The 19355-nt window shown below is 47.7% G+C and overlaps 1 protein-coding gene across 2 annotated transcripts in view; it reads right to left on the bottom strand.

Annotated features, from left to right (window-relative positions):
* The window catches only part of MACROD1 (mono-ADP ribosylhydrolase 1), a 2692027-nt gene that overhangs the window by 64299 nt on the left and 2608373 nt on the right, over positions 1-19355 (bottom strand). For both annotated transcript variants that reach the window (XM_085626020.1, XM_085626021.1), the window contains exon 6: positions 1681-1802. In XM_085626020.1, the coding sequence (XP_085482146.1) occupies positions 1681-1802 (122 nt within the window). The remainder of the gene's footprint in view (positions 1-1680; positions 1803-19355) is intronic.

Genomic DNA, 19355 nt, shown 5'->3' on the forward strand with positions numbered 1-19355 from the left:
TATTTGGGGGTCTAAGCTACATCCCAGCCCGCCTTTTCCTGATCTGACTCTTCATCAGTGGCGTGACAGTGTCACTGTCTGCAAGACGCGTGGTTAACAATCATTTCTTTCTACAAAAAGAGTGAGATTTGGATCTGCTAAAGAACTATGGGCCAGATGTATCAAGCGTTTTACCGTTCGCAAACAGTAAAAAGCCTTTTGGGATGCATCATCTCAAAAGGCATTTGCAAAATAGGGAATCACAATTTTTGCGATTACCTACTTTGCGAATGCATTTAGGGAATCGCAATTTGCGATTCCTTAAATGCTATGCTAGAAGCAAAAAAAAATGTGACCTGGCTTGAAGGAATCACAAATTACCACCAACTTCAAGCTGGTGGTAATTTGCAAATTCCTAGAAAAATGCACTTTTTTGCATTTATCGAGGTGCCATGTGGCGTACATACATGCCCTCAGGGCATGTATGTGCGCCACATGTGCACACAAGCATATTTCAGGGGTGCAACAGGATGTCCTTTTGGCCCCCTTGCACCCTTGAAATTGCAAGCGCAATTTGTGAGTACCTATTGGGTACTCGCAAATTGTGCATGCAATTTCCCATTCATTCCTGTGGGCCTCTAGGCCCATAGGAATGAATGGGAAGCCATTCCTTATTTGCGACTCGCAATTTGCGAGTCGCAAATAAGGTATGCGCAGGAATCTCAATTTTATTTGCGAAACCTACATACATTGCATTTTGCGAGTCCATAATAGTGAATCGGTAAAATTCCCTATTAAGGACTCGCAAAATATAATGTTGATACATCTGGCCCTATTACTTTTTCACCTCAATCTATCATTTCGCTTTCTACGGACGCTAAGACTACAATGCATGAGGGGCTTCCCACAAATACACTCAATGATCACACATTCACTTATTTACCTCATATTTATATATTGTAAGGAAAAAACAATATTTTGCCATTTTTTTACCTGCAGCATGCTTTTTTTAAAACCTCTACCAGGAATCGAGCGTGAGCCTGGCTATTAGATGGTTGCTGAATTATTTTTCAGAGTCTAGGATGGCCTGAACCAAAAATTGCCTTGCCATCGCATAAGATCCCATAAGCAGCTCAACCGAGTGTCTCTTGGTTTCAATACCTCTTCAGCTGCTGAACTGCTGAATACACTTTCAGCATGCCCAGCACCTCCCATTGTGTTCTGCCATTGAGCTACCCCCAGGCTCTTGTATACAAATCACAGCGCCCAGCGGCTGCCCGCTCTCAGTAAGTCACATGATGCTGCCACATTGTGTTCCTTGCTCAGGCGCCACTCACCCTACTTCTTACCACTTGTTCGTCTACCGCGAGGCCTCTGCGTACACTTTCAGCACATCAGGCAACTCCCATAATGCTGTCTCATTGTGTGCCTCCACTGAGCCTTATTTATCATCACCATAACCACGACCAATGCCACCATTACCATAGTATCCTCACCACCATTACTACCACCACTACCATCACCACTACCACCACCACCGTTAATACTCCCCACTTAACCAGCATTGTCTCTACTGATGATATCCCAGAGCACGCATTCGCCTTGCAGATGACTTCACTGAACACAAGGTCAAACTCTGAAGACACCACAAGGCATCATGATAGTTCCCTTCTGCACCCGTCTCAAAGTCCCGATAGTTACCACAGTGCGTAGCTTGTTCTCCAACACCAGTTTCAGACTGTTCTTGTAGCAGTTGCTCAGCTCTTCCTCCTGGGTTGGACTGGGGTCACCTTGGGCAACTGGCCCCACTGTATGAATGACATCTGTAAGAAAAAATAAGATAGTCGGTGATCCATTCATCAGAGAGCTGGCAAAAGATAGCCCCATGAACAGGGAGGCTCTACATGTCACACTGTGTTTCAATGTGAAGGTGTAGCCAAAAAACATTTCCAACACAAGGTAGAAACTTTGTGATAACTTGACACAGCTAGTGAGCACTAGTTGTATCAAGTTCTAGAGATCATACTTGGTGTGGTGGGCAGTCCAGGAACCTCAAGTACAGTATTGCATTCTGCTGCGCTGGCCTCATCTGGTGCACAGCCTCTGACTCTGGACGCCTCATCAGGGATATTGTATTTAGCCATGGAGGGTTTACCTGGAGTATTGCATGATTGGGCATACTTACAAACCCCTATCGCCACCACATGTCACTTTTAGTGACATTGTGGTGGCAATAGGGGTTTGCCTTATTAACAAGGCAGTGTTAAGCCAGTTAACGTGGCTTAACACTGCCTTGTAAAGAAGGCATCCTTTCACGCTATACTTAGCGTGAAAGCGGAGGGCAATGGGTGTTGACGTGGGTGTTCCACCACAACACCGATTGATGCCCCATATTTAAAAGGGTGGCGGAAATATGGGGCAGCGCCAAAATAAAGACCAGGGAAAACCTGGTCGTACCCAGGAGAAACAAGAATAATTTTTTAATTTCTCTTAGTTTTTGTTGTTTTCATGAGTGCTGCGTTGTGCAGCACACATAGAAACAGCAAAACACCATTGATTGTTTATGTGCAGGAAGGTGTCCCTTCCTGCACATAAACAATCATGAAAAAAGACGTTTTGCAACATCTAGCAGCACACATAGAAGTTTCAAAACGCCATTTCAGATTGTTTATGTGCAGGAAGGGACGCCTTCCTGCACATAAACAAACAGTCCCCTCAATGCAGGCACCATTGCACAATGCTGCAAGGGTGCCTGCGTTGGCGCGAGGCAGCTGAAATTAGCGCCAGCACTAGGGGAAACGCTGGGTTGCACCGTATTGTTTTAAATACGGTTCAGCCCTGCGTCTCTAAAGTATCAGAGTGTGGCATTAGCATTCTTGGCTTAACGTCACGCTTCGCCACTTTAGTAGTAAATATGCCCGATAGTTTTAAGGGACACATTTGGAGAATCATGCTCTCTTCCTTAGGTCAAAACTCGACTTCGGTGTCCAGTTCCGGAGGCTGCATCTGGAGGTTTGCATCAAGGTCTATAAACCCTTTTCTGAGCACCATCAAATTCTGTACCCAAGTCTAGAGAATGCTGGAGGCCACAAGCAAAGCAATGCGTTCAGCTATGGGTGCAACATCTTGAATACTGTGCCCAGTCCTAAAGGAAACCTTACCAAAAAGAATAAATGTTATCGTGCGACAGTCAAGGGATAGGTGACCAAAGTGGAGAATTATTTGAACCACTTGCTCTAGAGGCTCGGTGGAAATGACAGATCCATGAAACATAATACAAAAGGCTATATTTGTATCGAAAGGGTAATCTTAAATATGCTGTCTCGATAAGGGAAGGCAGGAGTAGGCTCAGAAATACATTTCCAAATATTTGTTCACTATTAGTAGCAAATGCATAGCCGCAACTCCAGCAGTAGTGGTTGAGACAAAAATGATAAGATGAACCAAAAAATGGCATACAGGGCAACAATAAAACATAGAAAGCGAGGGGAAATTCTCAACATCATAACAACGTGTTACTACATACACTGGATATTCTTGAATTGATCATCTAAATTATCCCAAAGGGCTGACTTGGCAAAAAGCACAACAGACACACCTTCCGTAGGAAAGCAAGCTAATCAATCTCTTATCATCCATGTGTGATATTGTTTCCGATGCCAGATATGCCTGCTTCCAGAGCACAAATTAAAACACACAAGACATCTCCTGAAGTCTGTAAGGCATAATTATTATCATTGAGTATGATATGAGAGACGGAAGCGATATCAAGATCTGAGAGTTGCAGAGGTGTTTGGAAATGGCAGACTTGAGTTACACAAAGATCCAAAAAAGGGGTTGCCTGTTCCCTAAGATTTAGAATAGACAACGAATCCTTAATTGTTCTGAAGCGATCTTCATTATTCTTCTAAGACCCGCATAAGAAGTGCCCAGGATGTGGATGTGCTATTTGCCACTCACACCGCGGGCTCATGTATTTACCAGGTGCAGTACCCACCTTCAACTCTGAGTTTTATTACTGAAAATTCTGCACCAAATTCTGCGATTATAAGAATTCATAAGACATTTTCTCCCTAGTAAATGTAGGGATTTTTGAGCTTCCATAATGCACCAGGGGGAAAGTTGCACAAAGAGAGGGTGCAATGTTTGCCTCACAACTCCACCACTTCACCGTCGGACCTCATCCTCTCTGCTGGAATTCTGGAAAGGACTCAAGACCTGTCTGTTCAACGGAACCCCCCTCCGGCTGCATTGCTCTCAGCGCCTGGATACCCTCATAGGTGAATAGCAATGTTCTCAGCACCTGGATACCCTCACGGTTGATTAGCATTGTTCTCAGCACCTGGATACCCTCACGGGTGACTAGCATTATTCTCAGCACCTGGATACCCTTATGGGTGATCAGCATTGTTCTCAGCACCTGGATACCCTCACGGGTGACTAGCATTATTCTCAGCACCTGGATACCCTTATGGGTGATCAGCATTGTTCTCAGCACCTGGATACCCTCACGGGTGACTAGCATTATTCTCAGCACCTGGATACCCTTATGGGTGATCAGCATTGTTCTCAGGACCTGGATACCCTCACGGGTGACTAGCATTGTTCTCAGCACCTCTATACCCTCACGGGTGATTAGCATTGTTCTCAGCACCTGGATACCCTCACAGGTGACTAGCATTGTTCTCAGCACCTGGATACCCTTACGGGTGATTAGCATTGTTCTCAGCACCTGGATACCCTCACAGGTGATTAGCATTGTTCTCAGCACCTGGATACCCTCACGGGTGACTAGCATTGTTATCAGCACCTGGATACCCTCACGGGTGATTAGCATTGTTCTCAGCACCTGGATACCCTCACGGGTGATTAGCATTGTTCTCATCACCTGGATACCCTCACACGCGCTATACAAATCCTGATTGACTGATTGACAACTTAAAATTTTAGTCTCTGTCAAACCAGGGTTTGTGAAGGAATCAGACTTTACTGGTGCATACGTAACCACCGACCCATATACAACCGGGGCTTAGGTAAGAATAATTGCGCATCATCAAGAACACTTCACCAAAAGAAATATAACCGAAAGATCTGTTCAATTCGTAAGCACATGCCAAGAGGGAAGCGACACAGACCCCAAATGGGATCCCTGATTTGCCAATCCTTATGAAAATACACACTTGAAAATGTCAACCCACCAGTTCACTCTCAAACCCAGGAGAAAGCAGAGGAGTCTGGATTGAAACATCCAGCACAATCACACCCCCTCAAAAATATTAAAAAGTGTTTACACAACACTAAAATACTAAGTAATAAATACCAACTGCAAAATTACAATCTATCGACGGAATATATATTAATGGAGGTGTTTTATTCATCTTATTTTAATAGCATTTTCAGATAAAAGAAAGGAACAACATTCAGTAACATTTAGTTCAAAGAGATAAGCAACAACAAGTGGTGACTGGCTGACTTTTGTGGGCTATTATGGCCCCAATTTAGATGACCCGGCCCCACTACACACTTTACTTTTTAAATTAATTGACATTAAAGATCCTATCATAATAGGTGGTGATTTTAATGTAGTTCTGGATCCAAAGCAGGACTCAACTTCTAGGAGAGCAGTGGCGACAACCGCCCTGAAACAGTTGATGACTGATATGGGGCTTCTAGATATTTGGAGAGTGATGGGACGTAAGGCCGGGACATCAGGGGGTAACTTTACTTTTCACAATAAAAAGGGTGGTCATCGTTCTAGGACTGACTTCTTCCTGATAGATGTGCATATTAGTAAGAACACAATTTAGGTCAGCCATGTCCCAGAACATTTGTTTAACCACTCTGCGATAGTTTTGGAAATTTCCCTGGTGAAGAGACCCTTCACTCATAGATGGACTCTGAATCGCTCGTTACTTTTGGAACCATTCGTAATTGAAAAGTTGAAAACAGTGACTAACAAGTTTTTTCTATTCAATGTTGACTTGGAACTCCCCCATACTGTCTGGGACTCATATAAAGCTTTCCTAAGGGGTATCGTAATTACCTTGTCTACCGCTCAAACCAAGAAAGTGAGAGAAGACATTAGAACTCTTGAAGCTGCAATACATACAAATCAGGTAGCGTCAGAACAAACACATAATAACATAAATATTGTACAAAAACTAACCACGGCAAAACAAGATCTTGCTGACTCTCTGGAAGCAATAATTAAAAGGAAGTGGGATGCCAGTAAGTTGTCCCATCAGGAGTATGGGGAAGGGTGTAGTAAACTCCTTGCATGGAAAGCCAAAACGGATCAGTCTAGAAATTTGATAAAGGATCTCAGATGTTCGATCTCTGCTACTGCCATCACTGAAGATATAGGGATCGAGGATGCTTTTGCCCAGTTCTTCCAAGGTCTTTATTCAGAGGACCCAACAGTATCTGAAGAATTTATGGAGGAGTTCCTTTTAGATCTGGAACTCCCCATGCTTCAGAACTCAGAAAAAGATAACTTGAGCAGCCCTATTGTTCTGGAGGAAGTCCTTCAAATCTTTAGCTCCTTAATAAAGGGAAAGCCGCTGGCCCTGATTCCTTTCCTTACGAAATTCATACCATCCTAAAAGAAGAGCTTGCCCCAGTCTTGCTTCAACTGTTTAATTCCGCCTTTATATCTGGCCAAGACCTCCCTTCATCCTGGGATGAAGCCACCGTAACTATCCTTCTGAAACCGAATAAGAACCTGAGGTCTTGTAAGACTTATAGGCCTATATCCCTTCTTAATAGTGACCACAAAATATATACCCAGATCTTAACCAAACGTCTGGACAAGGTGGCAGGAACAATAATACACCCTGACCAAAAAGGTTTTATGAAGGGGAGGCAACTACATGAATTAATACACAATTTACTAGGGGCAATTGATTTGGCAAGACAAAATGAAATTCCTTTAGCAGTAATGACCTTTGATGCTGCTAAAGCGTTTGACAGGGTCAGTTGGCCCTTCCTATACAAAACGATCCAGCATTTAAATCTAGGGGAAAGTTTTTTAGCAGCAATCAGGGCTCTATATAAAAATCCATCGGCCAGGGTCCTTGTCAATGGAAACCTTACAAGGTCAATAAAAATAGGTAGGGGGACTAGACAGGGATGCCCTCTCTCCACCCTCCTTTTCAACATATATATTGAACCACTGATATGTAAATTAAGAGCTTGTCAAAATATTCACCCCTTTACTTGTAATGGTTGGGAAAAGAAATTTGGGCTGTACGCTGACGATCTTATGGTTCTGACATGGGACCTAGATCAGTCACTTCATGTGATATGGGAGCAGCTGGAGAGTTTTGGGAGGGCATCTGGATATTCAATTAACCAGCAAAAAACTGAGCTAGTGAAATGGAATACTCCCTATAGGAGTGATTTCACAAAGCAGGAAATTAGATACCTAGGTGTCCAAATAGTCCAAAATATATAGAAGATAGCACAGGTGAATTTCGATAAAGTTGCAGTGATTGTCAAATTACAGTTACAAGCTTGGCGGGCTCTTTCACTTTCCAGCCTGCGCAGATCAAATATTTTACAAATTTCAATTCTCCCCAAGTTTACTTTCTTGTTAACCACCATTCCATTAGAATTTGCTAAGATTTGGTTTAGGAAAATACAGGGGGCTTTTTCTAGTTTTATTTGGGGAAACAAAAGACTAAGAACATCCCTAAAAAAAGTCTAGAAGAAAGAAAGCCTATGGTGGTATTGCTACCCCGGATCTCTATCTGCACTACTGCTCCTTTCATTTACATAACTTTTGTCAATTATTGATGGGGAGTTCTTTTTTGTCCCCGCTCTTAAAGGCCCTTACACTGAGCGCCCCGCATCAAGCAGACTTCTTTCTCCCAAAATGTGGTCATCCTAAATGTTTTAAGAAGGTGAGGCTGAAAGTTCTCCTAGCTGCTACTAAGGTTTGGTCTCAGGTGAGATCGCTCCTACAAATACCCTATTACAGCGATGCAGCACCTATTTGGGACTCCCCAGGTACTCAAGCTTGTTTAACAGATGCACTTGCCATTCCGCTTCGTACCTGTGGTATTCTTAGGTGGGGGCAGCTCATCGTGGACACTGAGCTAATCTCTTGGCAACACCTTTCAGCGATCTCCGAGAACTAAGTATTAAAATTCTAATACTACCAACTTTTAAGTTGGGTGAAATCATCGGGAAAGGAGATCGCAGGGAACGGGTACTTGGTGTCTAAGATCTGTTCACGCACTACAGTAAGGAAAGAAGTCGCTGAATGGTACTGGATGCTAATCTAAAATGGAGAAGATATGCAAAACTCATTCACAGAGATCTGGAGGAGGGATCTGCCAGGCGAAGACCTCGAGGAATTAGGGCAAGTATCTATGTCTCTTTTGTGGTCATATGTGAAAGCTGCTTCACTAAGGAAGAATCATCTTTTCACTGGCCAAAAGGCATACTGGACACCACAGAAACTGTTGAAGTTGGGGAGCCGAGTGAAAAAGAAATGCCTGAAATGTAGAGAAAAGAATGCAAACGAGCTTCATATGTTTTGGCAGTGTCCCTCAATTCAGCTTTTCTGGCAGAAAGTGGTTAAGACCATTTCAGGCATCATGGGTCAAGAGATCAAGATGACAGTACCCTCTGTGATTTTTGGAGTGTTTCAGAGCGGGGTAGATAACCGTGGCTTTCTTAAAACTCACAAAGCAGTCTTTTTTGTTTTGGTTCTTCTTGCACGGAGGGAATTGTGTGTTAAGTGGATTCCCCCTAGTCCCCCAGTTGAAAATGAATGGATTTGTTCCATACTGAGGGTTTCACATCTTGACTGTGCCAATAAGCTTGCTAAGAAAACAAAATTCTGGGAACTTGGGGACGTTTGGTTTAAGATGAATGTCGCTAATGTATCCCACTGAGCACAATTCTCACAAGTTTTCTCTTGGTTTCTTTTTTCTTTTTCTTTTTGTTTTTTCTCTTCTCTTTTCCTATATAATCTCTGTATATGTATGATTTACGGATTTTGAGTTCCATGGTCCTATCATTAATAGTATGCTACACAGGTTTCCTTTAGTGGCAGGGCCACTTCACCTTAAAGCGCCTACCAATAGAAGAGCCGGTGCCATTACCTATCCCGGAGGCATAACCTTTGGGTTTTTTTTGCCCGGGGATTATTTCTATCCTTCCTCTCTGGTGGAGTGAACGGGCATCCCATTGCTTTTTGCTGGTTTGGATAGGCCCTACCTCTTTGAATTAAGGGTATAATTGGAAAAATGAGGACTAAAAAAAAAAAGAACAAGTGGTGACTGGAATGAGGGAGAGCAGTTCTCTGTGTGATGAAGAGAACCAGTAAGTAATAAGGACATCACTCACTTCCTAAGAGGGAAGATGAAGGCAAGGGTCTAAAATGTGCTCTCCACATTCATGCATGAGTATGTATGGGCATCAATATGCTGGCACCTTGGTAATTCCCTGTGCGACCACAGTGGCCACGTAGGTAGGCATTGCACAGATGCCCTAGCTCCTCTCTGTGGATCCACCTCTTCTTCCTCTTCATGCCTGAAGTTGCAGCCTCCTGTTAGCGGCTTTGTTGTGAGTGATCAGACAAGCACCAGGAACACTTACTGCCTGTTTTACCTGGCCATTGCAAGATTGCAACTTGTCTTTATTAGTAGTTTCCATACTAAAGACAAAAACATGGCGTACAACTAAAGAGTGCAGCATTATCCGAAATACACACATATTTATAATCACACTGGCTATGAGATGTCCTGATCAGCCCTAACCGGCGGGGTGGAGCACACTATCTAAAGTATGAAAAAGCCCTATTAATGGCTCTTCCTGGCACCTCTGCTCTGCTGCCTCCTGCTTTTGTGGTGGCCATTTGTGAGGCTGGGGCTCAGGCAGAGAGTGGCCTTTCCTTATCTGGGCCACAGGTTTCTAGTGTCTCAAGCACATGAATAGGGCAAGGTAGGGAACAGTTCCATTAGCCATTCATCCCCTTCTCTACAAATCCTCTTCCTTACAGCCTCTAACTTACAATCCACAAAGACCTCTCTCCAACAGTGGAAGGGCAGGAGTCCCTATAGGACCAGGCAAGAGGGGACTGGCTAGAGAGGAGGAGAGAGGTATGGGCCTTATTATGAGTCTGGCGGTCCGATGGACTGCCAAACCCACAGTGGAGGTGTGGCTACCTCTGCACAGGTTGTCTGATTGTCCTAGTACAAGAAGGGCGGTTAAACCGCCATAGGACCGCTGCTACCGCAAGGGATCCGTAATCCCTGGCGGTCTTGCAGTGGTCTGAGAACCCTAATATGCTAGCGGTGCCACTTTGGCACCACCGAGCATATTAGGAATTTCTTCACTGCCTTAGTTTTCATGGTGGTGAGCCCGCCATGAAAAGTGTGGCTGTGAGGAAACAAAGGGCCCCCTGTTGCCTCTGTGTCAGGGGATGCATGCAGGGGGGCACATGGTGCACCCTCAGTTCCTGCAGGGCATGGGCTTGATGGTCTATGCCCTGCAGGAACTGCCTTTGACGCTCCCATTGCTGAGCTTTTTTCATAGGCACCACAGTGGGACCGCCAAAGAACCGCCCGCCAGAGACAAAAAAAATCATAATCTGGCGGACTGTTTCTTATAGCTTTGGGCATCTTGGGACAGGGCGGCGTGTTGGCTCGCTCCAAGACCGCCAAAGTCATAATAAGGCCCTAAGTCTTTACCTGGGCATATGAGACTGCACATGAGCTTAGGAGAGTGCCCTTGGGTATTCAGTGCAGTACATCCGAATATAAGATTTAAACTGGGTCTCGGAGTCTGAAGCAGTGCATGAGTGCTCAATCTGGGTATTCAACCTCACCTGTGAGTCTGCATATTACACACTATTGCAGTGCTTGGCATATGAGGCTGCACTTGGCATAAAATACCGTATGAAGCTGTATAGGGAATATGATAACAGTACTTGGGTATTGACCACTACTTGGCAAAGGATGTTGCAACACCTGATAGCAGACCTCACTCTATGAAACAAGAGCTAGCCTCTAAGGCCGTGGTACTCATTGTACGTCCTGCAGGCCGCCAGCGGGCCGGCAGGCCTTCATTGGCGGCCCACGGACCTTGCCATGCTGTTTTTACATTGCCAGTGAGTCCGACAGTAAACCCAGAAGATGACCACAGCAGCACACATAGTGAATACGTATTAAATACGTATTCACTACGTATGCTCCTGCAGCCAGGGCCGGACTGGGAACCAAAACCGGCCCTGGCAAAGTGCTCAGCCACCCCCTCCCCCCGCTCGCGGGGGGGGGGGGGGCATAAACGGCCCTGTAACAATAACGGCCCCCAGGGCCCAAAACCGGCCCCCACCCTGGCGGCGCACCGAGGAATTGCCCGGTGCCCGCTATGCTCAGTCCGGCCCTGCCTGCAGCCATCTTCTGTGATTACTGCCGGTCTCTGCGGCCTCACACATGGCACAGTCGGAAAGCTTCCTAAAAGGCCCTTTAAAAGTCAGCTGTAAGTGTTTTCACAGCTGACTTTTAAAGGGCCTTTTGGAAAGCTTCCTGTTTCGTGTTGCCAACGACGTCCTCTTCAACGTCCTCTTCTCCCGGAGACTCTACTCCAACCACAGAGACAGACACACAGAGACAGAGAGACACACACACAGACACAGAGACACAAACACAGAGAGGCACACAGAGACAGAGAGACACACAGAGACAGAGAGACACACACACAGACACAGAGACACAAACACAGAGAGGCACACAGAGACAGAGAGACACACACAGAGACAGAGACACTCAGACAGTCACACAGAGACAAACAAATACACGCACAGACAGACACACACAAACACAGAGAGACACACACACACACACACACAGAGACAGAGACACACACACAGAGACAGAGATACACACACAGAGACAGACACACACAGAGTAATGACACACACAGACCGAGACACAGAGACAGACGCACACACAGAGACACACACACAGTGACAGAGACACACACACAGAGACACACACACAGAGACAGGGATACACAGACATAGACACACAGACAGAGATAGACAGAGACAGACAGACAGACAGACATGTGTGTGTATGCTTGGTCTGGTGGCTCATCGGACTAATGCGTCCCCTGCAGGGGCCTGTGTTCGACCTCATGGCCACAGTTTTTTTCCCTCTAGCCCCGCCCCCCACTGACCCCGCCCCCATAGGGGCGGCCCTCGGCCACAAACCACACTGTAAATTTGCCCCCCCTCCCCCAGAGAAAGTTTGTGAGTACCCATGCTCTACGGCTAAACCTGTGAATACAACTCCAACCTGGGCCTGTGAATGTTGCACCTGAATCTATAAAGGTACACATGGGCAAGCTAGTACGTTTCATATTAGAGAAGGGAAACCTACAAAACTTTTATAGCATTTTGTAAGTCTCTTATTGGCCAGCCAAAAAAGAGTCAAGTTCTATGGACTTTTTCCCTGTTCGCCAGACACAGAACATTCCGGAGAATCAGGTTTTTTTTTCTATGCTTGTCAAAAGTCATTCATGTTAGAACAAATGTGCAATCAAGGAAACAGATTCTCAGTTTTTTCTACCTTCTACAAAATCATGTTAACTGCTTCACTGCAAAAACTTCAAAGGTTTCTAAATATGCGGGCGGGTGGCGCCGCTCAGACGCCTATGATCAAGTACCAGCACCGGCGTTTCTGGTTGTGGGTGGAGGGAAGGACAAAGATGCGATCACTGTATCCGCAGACTCAAGTTGGTCACTTTGGTTGAAATTTTTCTTTTTCACACAGTGGAGAATCTTGCAATGAACGCTGGGCCAAGCTGTTGTTTTGATGCCTGAACAGTATATATGTAAAATGCTGTGATAATACGGGCAGAGCGGGGGCAGTCGCCTTTGGTAATACCGGCTCCATACTAGAATTGTCATTTGTCAATTTCCACGTAGGAGATATATACCTGTTGTAATCTGAAGCAGAGGATTAGTGGTCTACTGTACTGTCATGTGAGCTGTTACTGTAAGAGAGAACCACTAAAATGCAATAAAGAGATTCAAACAAAAAAAAAGTCTAAGGTTTCTAGAGGGAGGCAGAGGAATGTACTCTGGGGGGATCTGAGGGTCTAGTCTTTCTTTAGCTCCTTCCTTTGTCATCTCACTCTGTTCGCATGGAAACCAATGGCAGGGTCAAAGTGGCATTCCTGTCGGTGGCGCATGTGGTGATTGCTAAATAGATGCGCGTCCTCAAATCGGGTGGCAGGGGCACCAGGTACAATCATCTCAGGATTTGGGCGAACAAAGACTAGGCAGAATCCGTCAAAGCTTCTGTCCTTTGCCCTTTCTTTCTTTCTTCTTTTCACTGAGGACATTTTGTTACACACTCAAGGCATTTTCGTCAGAGAGGATGACATGACTTGATCCCAGCCACCGGAATAATGCACTCCCATGTAGATGGCCATTACAACTGGTCTTTAAGGGCTTAGACGCTGAATGCTGATCATACAAAGCATGTTCTGAAGGAATGTGTTTACTGTATTGTAAGCTACCATGTAAATACCCCTCCTCCTTTCCTTTACATACTGATTTAAGTTTCGCATTCATTGTTTAAGAGTAGAATACATTTGTGTGTAGATCTGAGATTTAGGAAAAGAAGAAATCTATGCTGTTGTGCAGAAGATGATGTTCTGTGCACCCGTCATCCTGAGTCAGGGAAAATAGTTTGCATATAGGGATTGTCAGCAAGCACCTATAGGGACCCATGACCAACCTTCACCCTCATTTTTCCATGACCATGTCTTGGCTTCTCTCAAGACCCCAATGCTACGCAGGCAAGCACAGTACAAAACTCATTATAAGATTCCCTTTAAGACCTTCCTGGGAGCAGGGAAGAAATTTGTCTCCGGAGATGGGATGTACATGAGATGGGGCATGGCGGCGCTATCAGGTTTGGAACCAGCTTCGATCTCTCACTGGGATTTCTTTGTTGAAGGGGCTCAAGTAGGAAGGCTGGAGGGTGGCATGCTTGAAACAGGCACTGCCTCTCCTGAGATTGGTGGTCCAAGCTCATTGAGAAGACTCATAGCAGCCAGGACTACACGGCTGGAATATATATATATATCCGAAAAGCTGAACAAACAGCTCTGAATAAGGCAATTTCAAAGTTGCTGTGACACTACCTTACACTTTCTCTATTTGCCGTTCAACGCTGAGTTGTGGGTATGTGGCAAGGACGGAAACCATCACCCCTCCAGAGTTACTTGCCTCACCAGGGCTATCCAGAGAACAGACCACATGAACAATTGGGTAGGAGATGAACAGCTGGCTGAGACTTCACTGGGGCTACAAAGGCTCCCCCTGAATCCATCTACATGACCTAGAGGTGATGAGCTGCAGTGGCACTGGCACTGGAGAACGGTACTGGATGCCTGGCTGGTCACCACCTTTTCACTGAGGTGAGATACGGTAGGGGAGATTTGGCCGAGGGATCTGAGAATAATGGCATTTTGCAGAGCGTGAGTCCAAGGACCCGATGATCTGGCCACTGCCTGAGGTAAGTCACTTACTGAAGCTGGGTTGTCTGTGAGGATCTTAATTCTTTTTTTTTTTAAAACAGACTTTATTGAGTTTTCAAGTTGCATATCATAATGGATCTCAGGGTTCTTTAGCACTATATAGGAAACGCCAACAAGCATAAGGAAGCGAGTAATCACAATGAAAGCAATCTCTTCAATTACAATTGTCCATTACTCTCACTTGTGGGGACAGGGGAAAAGTATTCGTCATAGTAACGGTCCAACCCCAAGCCACTTCCCCTTACTTAGTGTCAATTTAATACAATAGTTATCAATCCACTAGGATCTCTTCTTTCAGTCGTTGCGCTCCCCTTACAACTACAGGTCGCCCCTACCCAAACTCCCACCATCCCCACCGCCCAGACATGCCGCTTACTATCAGCCCATATATGTGTGACCTAGGGTTACACCTGAATGTGAATTGTTCTCTGCTCCAACTAGAGTGTGCCGTTGGACGCGCTGGTGGGGGCATACAAGTTGGTGTGCCTGGTCTGATGTGTGACAATCAATCAGTAATGGTGGTAGTGCCGGGTGATTAGTCGCCACTGTCAGGGCCCTCTCCAACTAGGCTATTTTCCCTGTCCTAAGCAGGATTTTTCAGGAGCTCCACTAGCGCTACCCATGCCCTGGCCCCTTCCTGCGTTTTCTCGCTCCCTGTCCTTATTGCCATTTGCATTCTGATTGTTCCCTCGCATTCTGCCCACCTTACAAATTCCCTCGTCCATCTGGATATTTTAGGGCCACTCCTCGCTTTCCAATGACTAGTATTATACCTTTTAGCCAAAACCAGCCCTGAGTCCAAAAACTTGATTGTGACCTTGTTCCTGGCCGTGTGAGGGAACCAGTGCAGCAGACAATACCCTGGAGCCACCACAACCTCTCTATCCGTTGTATTCGCCAAAACTGTGGTGACCCCTTCCCAGAAGCTCGTCAAGATTGGGCAATCCTAGAACATATAGAGAAACCCCACACCTTCCATGTTACCTCGTGGACAAGCGGCTCAATGGACACCAAAGTATTCATTGATCTTACCCGGGGTGAGATATGCTCTGTGCAGGACATAGAAGTGGACCAGGTGGAATCTTGCATTTCTGCAGCTCTTCCAGGCTCTCTCCACTAGCTCCCCCCAAGGCTTCTCGTCTATAGCCTCACCCAAATCCTCCTCCCACTTGTGGCGTAATGCAGCCAAAGGCTGCAGTATTTCCTGCGTTAGGCACCTATAAAGGCAAGTAACCACCTTAAAAGTTCCAGCTGCTAACACTACATATTGGCAAATTGTTGATATTCAAGGTTCAGCGATCCCATCCTGCCAGTGTTTTCAAATGGCTGCTGTAAGGGCTGCGTGCCGAAGAAAATCCCCCTTGGTAGGTCATATCGCTCTTGGAGGTCATTGAAGGAGAGCATAGTATTCTCTTCATACAAGTCTCCTATTGTGGAAATTCCTGCTTCTCTCCAGGCCTCTAGTCTACGCCAATTCCCTCCGTGGGGTAAAGTCTCACATATGGGCAGTGGGATGTCAGGTGCATAGGGGCATCGGATTCGCACTTGCCGGAGAGACCTATTCCAGCATTTGCGCACTGTACTCAAGTCAGAGGGGACCGAGTGACCCAGTGTGGGGAGTTTCAACAGCACTTGTGACAATAGCCGCAAGCTCAGGTCCTCGCCCCCATGGTCGCCTGTGCTCGGAGTCGACCCGCCATCCATTTCGTGAACCACTGCAGCTGCGCTGTGAGATAATAGGCCTCAAAGTCTAGCGGTGCCTCCCTCCGCTCTGGGCCGCATGGTAGTGAGTGCTACCCTTCGTCTCCCAGATCCTCATAAGTAACCCGTGACCATTGTTTTGAGCTGAGTGAATAGTCGAGGTTGTATCCAAAGTGGCAATGAGCCAAAGTAATACAAGAGTCGAGGCAATGTCACCATCTTTAGGAGGGCGACTCGGCCCGCCACCGACAGCGGGAGGGTCCCCCAGAAGTCAAAGTTGCTTTTGGTGGCTCGCAACGCTCACCCTATATTGCCCTCCAGCAGGTCCCCTTGAGCATGGTATACTTGGGTACCCAGGTAAGTCAGGCATCTATCCTCCCATTTCACACCCTCTGTCTCCGGTGGCCCCGCTCTTTCCGGCCCTGTCAGGAAGAGACACGACTTTGCTCAATTCACTCCAAGCCCTGCCACTCTCCCCGGAGCATTCAGGAGTTCTTTAGCTCCCCGAAGTTCCTCGCCCAAGTTAGTCAGGAACATTAATAAATCGTCTGCATATAGTGCTATATATTGAGTTTGATCCAACACCTTCAACCCCTGGTAGTATCGCCCCGACCTAGCATGTGCAGCCAGTGGCTCCATCACCAGGGCAAATAGCAAGGGCGACAGAGGGCAGCCTTGCCTTGTTCCTCGGCCCACCCTACAGGCATCCAAAATCAGCCCCCCTGTCCTGACCCTAGCAGTGGAGTCCTTGTACAGGAGAGCCGTCCAGTCAACAAACTGCTCCCCCAGCCAAAATTTCCTCATGACTCTAAAGAGATAAGGCCATTCAAGGCTATCGAATGCTTTTCCGATATCAACTGCAAAAATAGATGCCTCCTCTTTCTGGTAGGTGTCCGCCTCTAAAACTCGTAGGAGCCGACGGATATTCATCGCTGTGTTCCTGGCGGGGTTAAAGCCCGCCTGGTCAGTGTGTATTAGCATCGTGATATGTGGTAGGAGGCGGGAGGCCAGTATTCAATTTAAGATTTTATAATCTAGATTGAGCATGGACAGTGGACGGTATGCAGTCCTATCGCAAGCCGGCTTTCTGAGTTTTAGGAGTGGAATAATTACCGCCTCTCTTGTCGAAGCAGGCAAACACCCTTCTTGCTTCGCCCGATTATAGAGCACCATAGTTTGGTAGCAAAGACGTCGACGTACGTCGAATAAAATTCTATCGGCAACCCATCCGTCCCCGGTGTCTTATTTCTGGCCATATGTTTAATGGCCCCTCATACCTCCCCAATCTCTACGTCTCTACCCAGATCTTCCACCGCCTCTCCATCTAAGCTTGGAAGCTCCACTTCTCCCATTACCCAGCTATCTCTTCATCTTCTGGCGCCAGGCTACTCTGATCTATGTCAGTTTAGTATTCCAGAAACTGGGGGGCACCTAGCTTAGGACACCCCCCGCGCCGCACGGCCACCAGCTGCTGCGTGTGCCCCCCCGCCTGTCTGCCTCGCTGCCCCGGCCGCCGCCGCCGTGTGACCACGCCCCCTGCCACCGAGCGGCGTGGGCTCCGTGTAGCGCTGAGCTCGCCTGCCCTGCAGGCTCCTATTCCCCGCTTTCTCGACGTGTGCCCATTTGTATTTTGTATTTATTGTGTTTGTGATATTGTAACTTCTGCCTGATTGCGCGTTTGCCTGTTTTCCTCCGTCTCTTCCCTACCCGCTCCCCGCTTCCCGCCACCGCCGCTAACCCCGCCCCTTTTTTCTTTCTGTACCCTCCCCGCTCCCGCCTCCCAGCTGCTCCGCCCCCCTCGCACTTCGCCATATATGGCGACCGGGCGAACGCGCAGCGGGCGCGCCGATTGTGCGCCGAAGGCGCGCCAAAGGTAAGCCCGTCTGCGCCCGTCCGCGCCTGGACCGCGCCCAGTGCAAGGACCCCTGGCCCTCGAGGACCCCTGCCCACCCGCCGGACGTACACCGCCGCCACCCTCAACGCGCTCAACACCGGCCGAATCCCAGGATGCTACCGAGCCACCCCGAGACGCACCCACGGACCCTTCAGCTGCCTCGCCTGCAAGTTCACCTGCATCCGGACCGGCCTCGCACCAGCACCCGCCAAGCCGAACACCAGCAGCAACCACCTCAAGTGCATCCTGCTCAACACCTGCTCCGTCCACAGACACGCCATCGAACTCTGGAACCTCCTCGACACCACAGCCCCCGACGTTGCCTTCCTCACGGAAACCTGGATGAACGACTCCTCAGCGCCCGACATCGCCATCGCCATCCCAGAGGGCTACAAGATCCCCCGGAGGGACCGCACCGCCAACCAGATGGGAGGAGGCATCGCCATCATCCACAGAGACACCATCCGCATCACGACCAACACCGACGACACCCTGACCACCGCCGAACACCTGCACTTCCAGATCCACACCGACCCAAAGACCACCCTCAGAGGCACCCTGATCTACCGACCCCCGGGACCACGCACACAATTCAGCGAGGACATCGCCGCCTTCGTCTGCCCGCATGCCCTCCCCTCCGCTGACTACATCCTCCTGGGGGACCTCAACTTCCACCTGGAGAACAACAGCGACCGCAACACCATCACCCTGCTCGACAACCTCGCCAACCTCGGACTCAAGCAGCTGGTGTCCACCCCCACCCACCTCGCCGGACACACACTCGACGCCGTCTTCTCATCCAGCAAAGACATCGCCTTCAGCCACGCCACAGGACTCCACTGGACAGACCACAGCTGCGTCCACTTCACCTTCAGAAGAACGACAATCCACCACCACCAGCAACAGGTTGCCCGAAGAAGCTGGAACAAGATCACAGCCGACCAGCTCGCCGCTTCCCTAAGCCAGCACCCTCCTGCCAGCTCAGCGAACCCCAGCCAGGCCGCCGACAACCTCACGAAGTGGATCAGCAACTGCGCGGACGAACTCGCCCCTCTGAGGACCCCGCCCAGCAGACCCGGCAGCAATAAAGCCCCATGGTTCACCGACGAACTCAAGAGCTCCAAGAAGAACTGCCGAGCCCTTAAGAAAGTCTGGAGAAGGGAACCAACACCGGACAACATGAACGCCCTCAAGCTTGCCACCCGGAAGCACCACCAAC

Source organism: Triturus cristatus, chromosome 9, assembly GCF_964204655.1.
Source record: "Triturus cristatus chromosome 9, aTriCri1.1, whole genome shotgun sequence".
Classification (NCBI taxonomy): domain Eukaryota; kingdom Metazoa; phylum Chordata; class Amphibia; order Caudata; family Salamandridae; genus Triturus; species Triturus cristatus.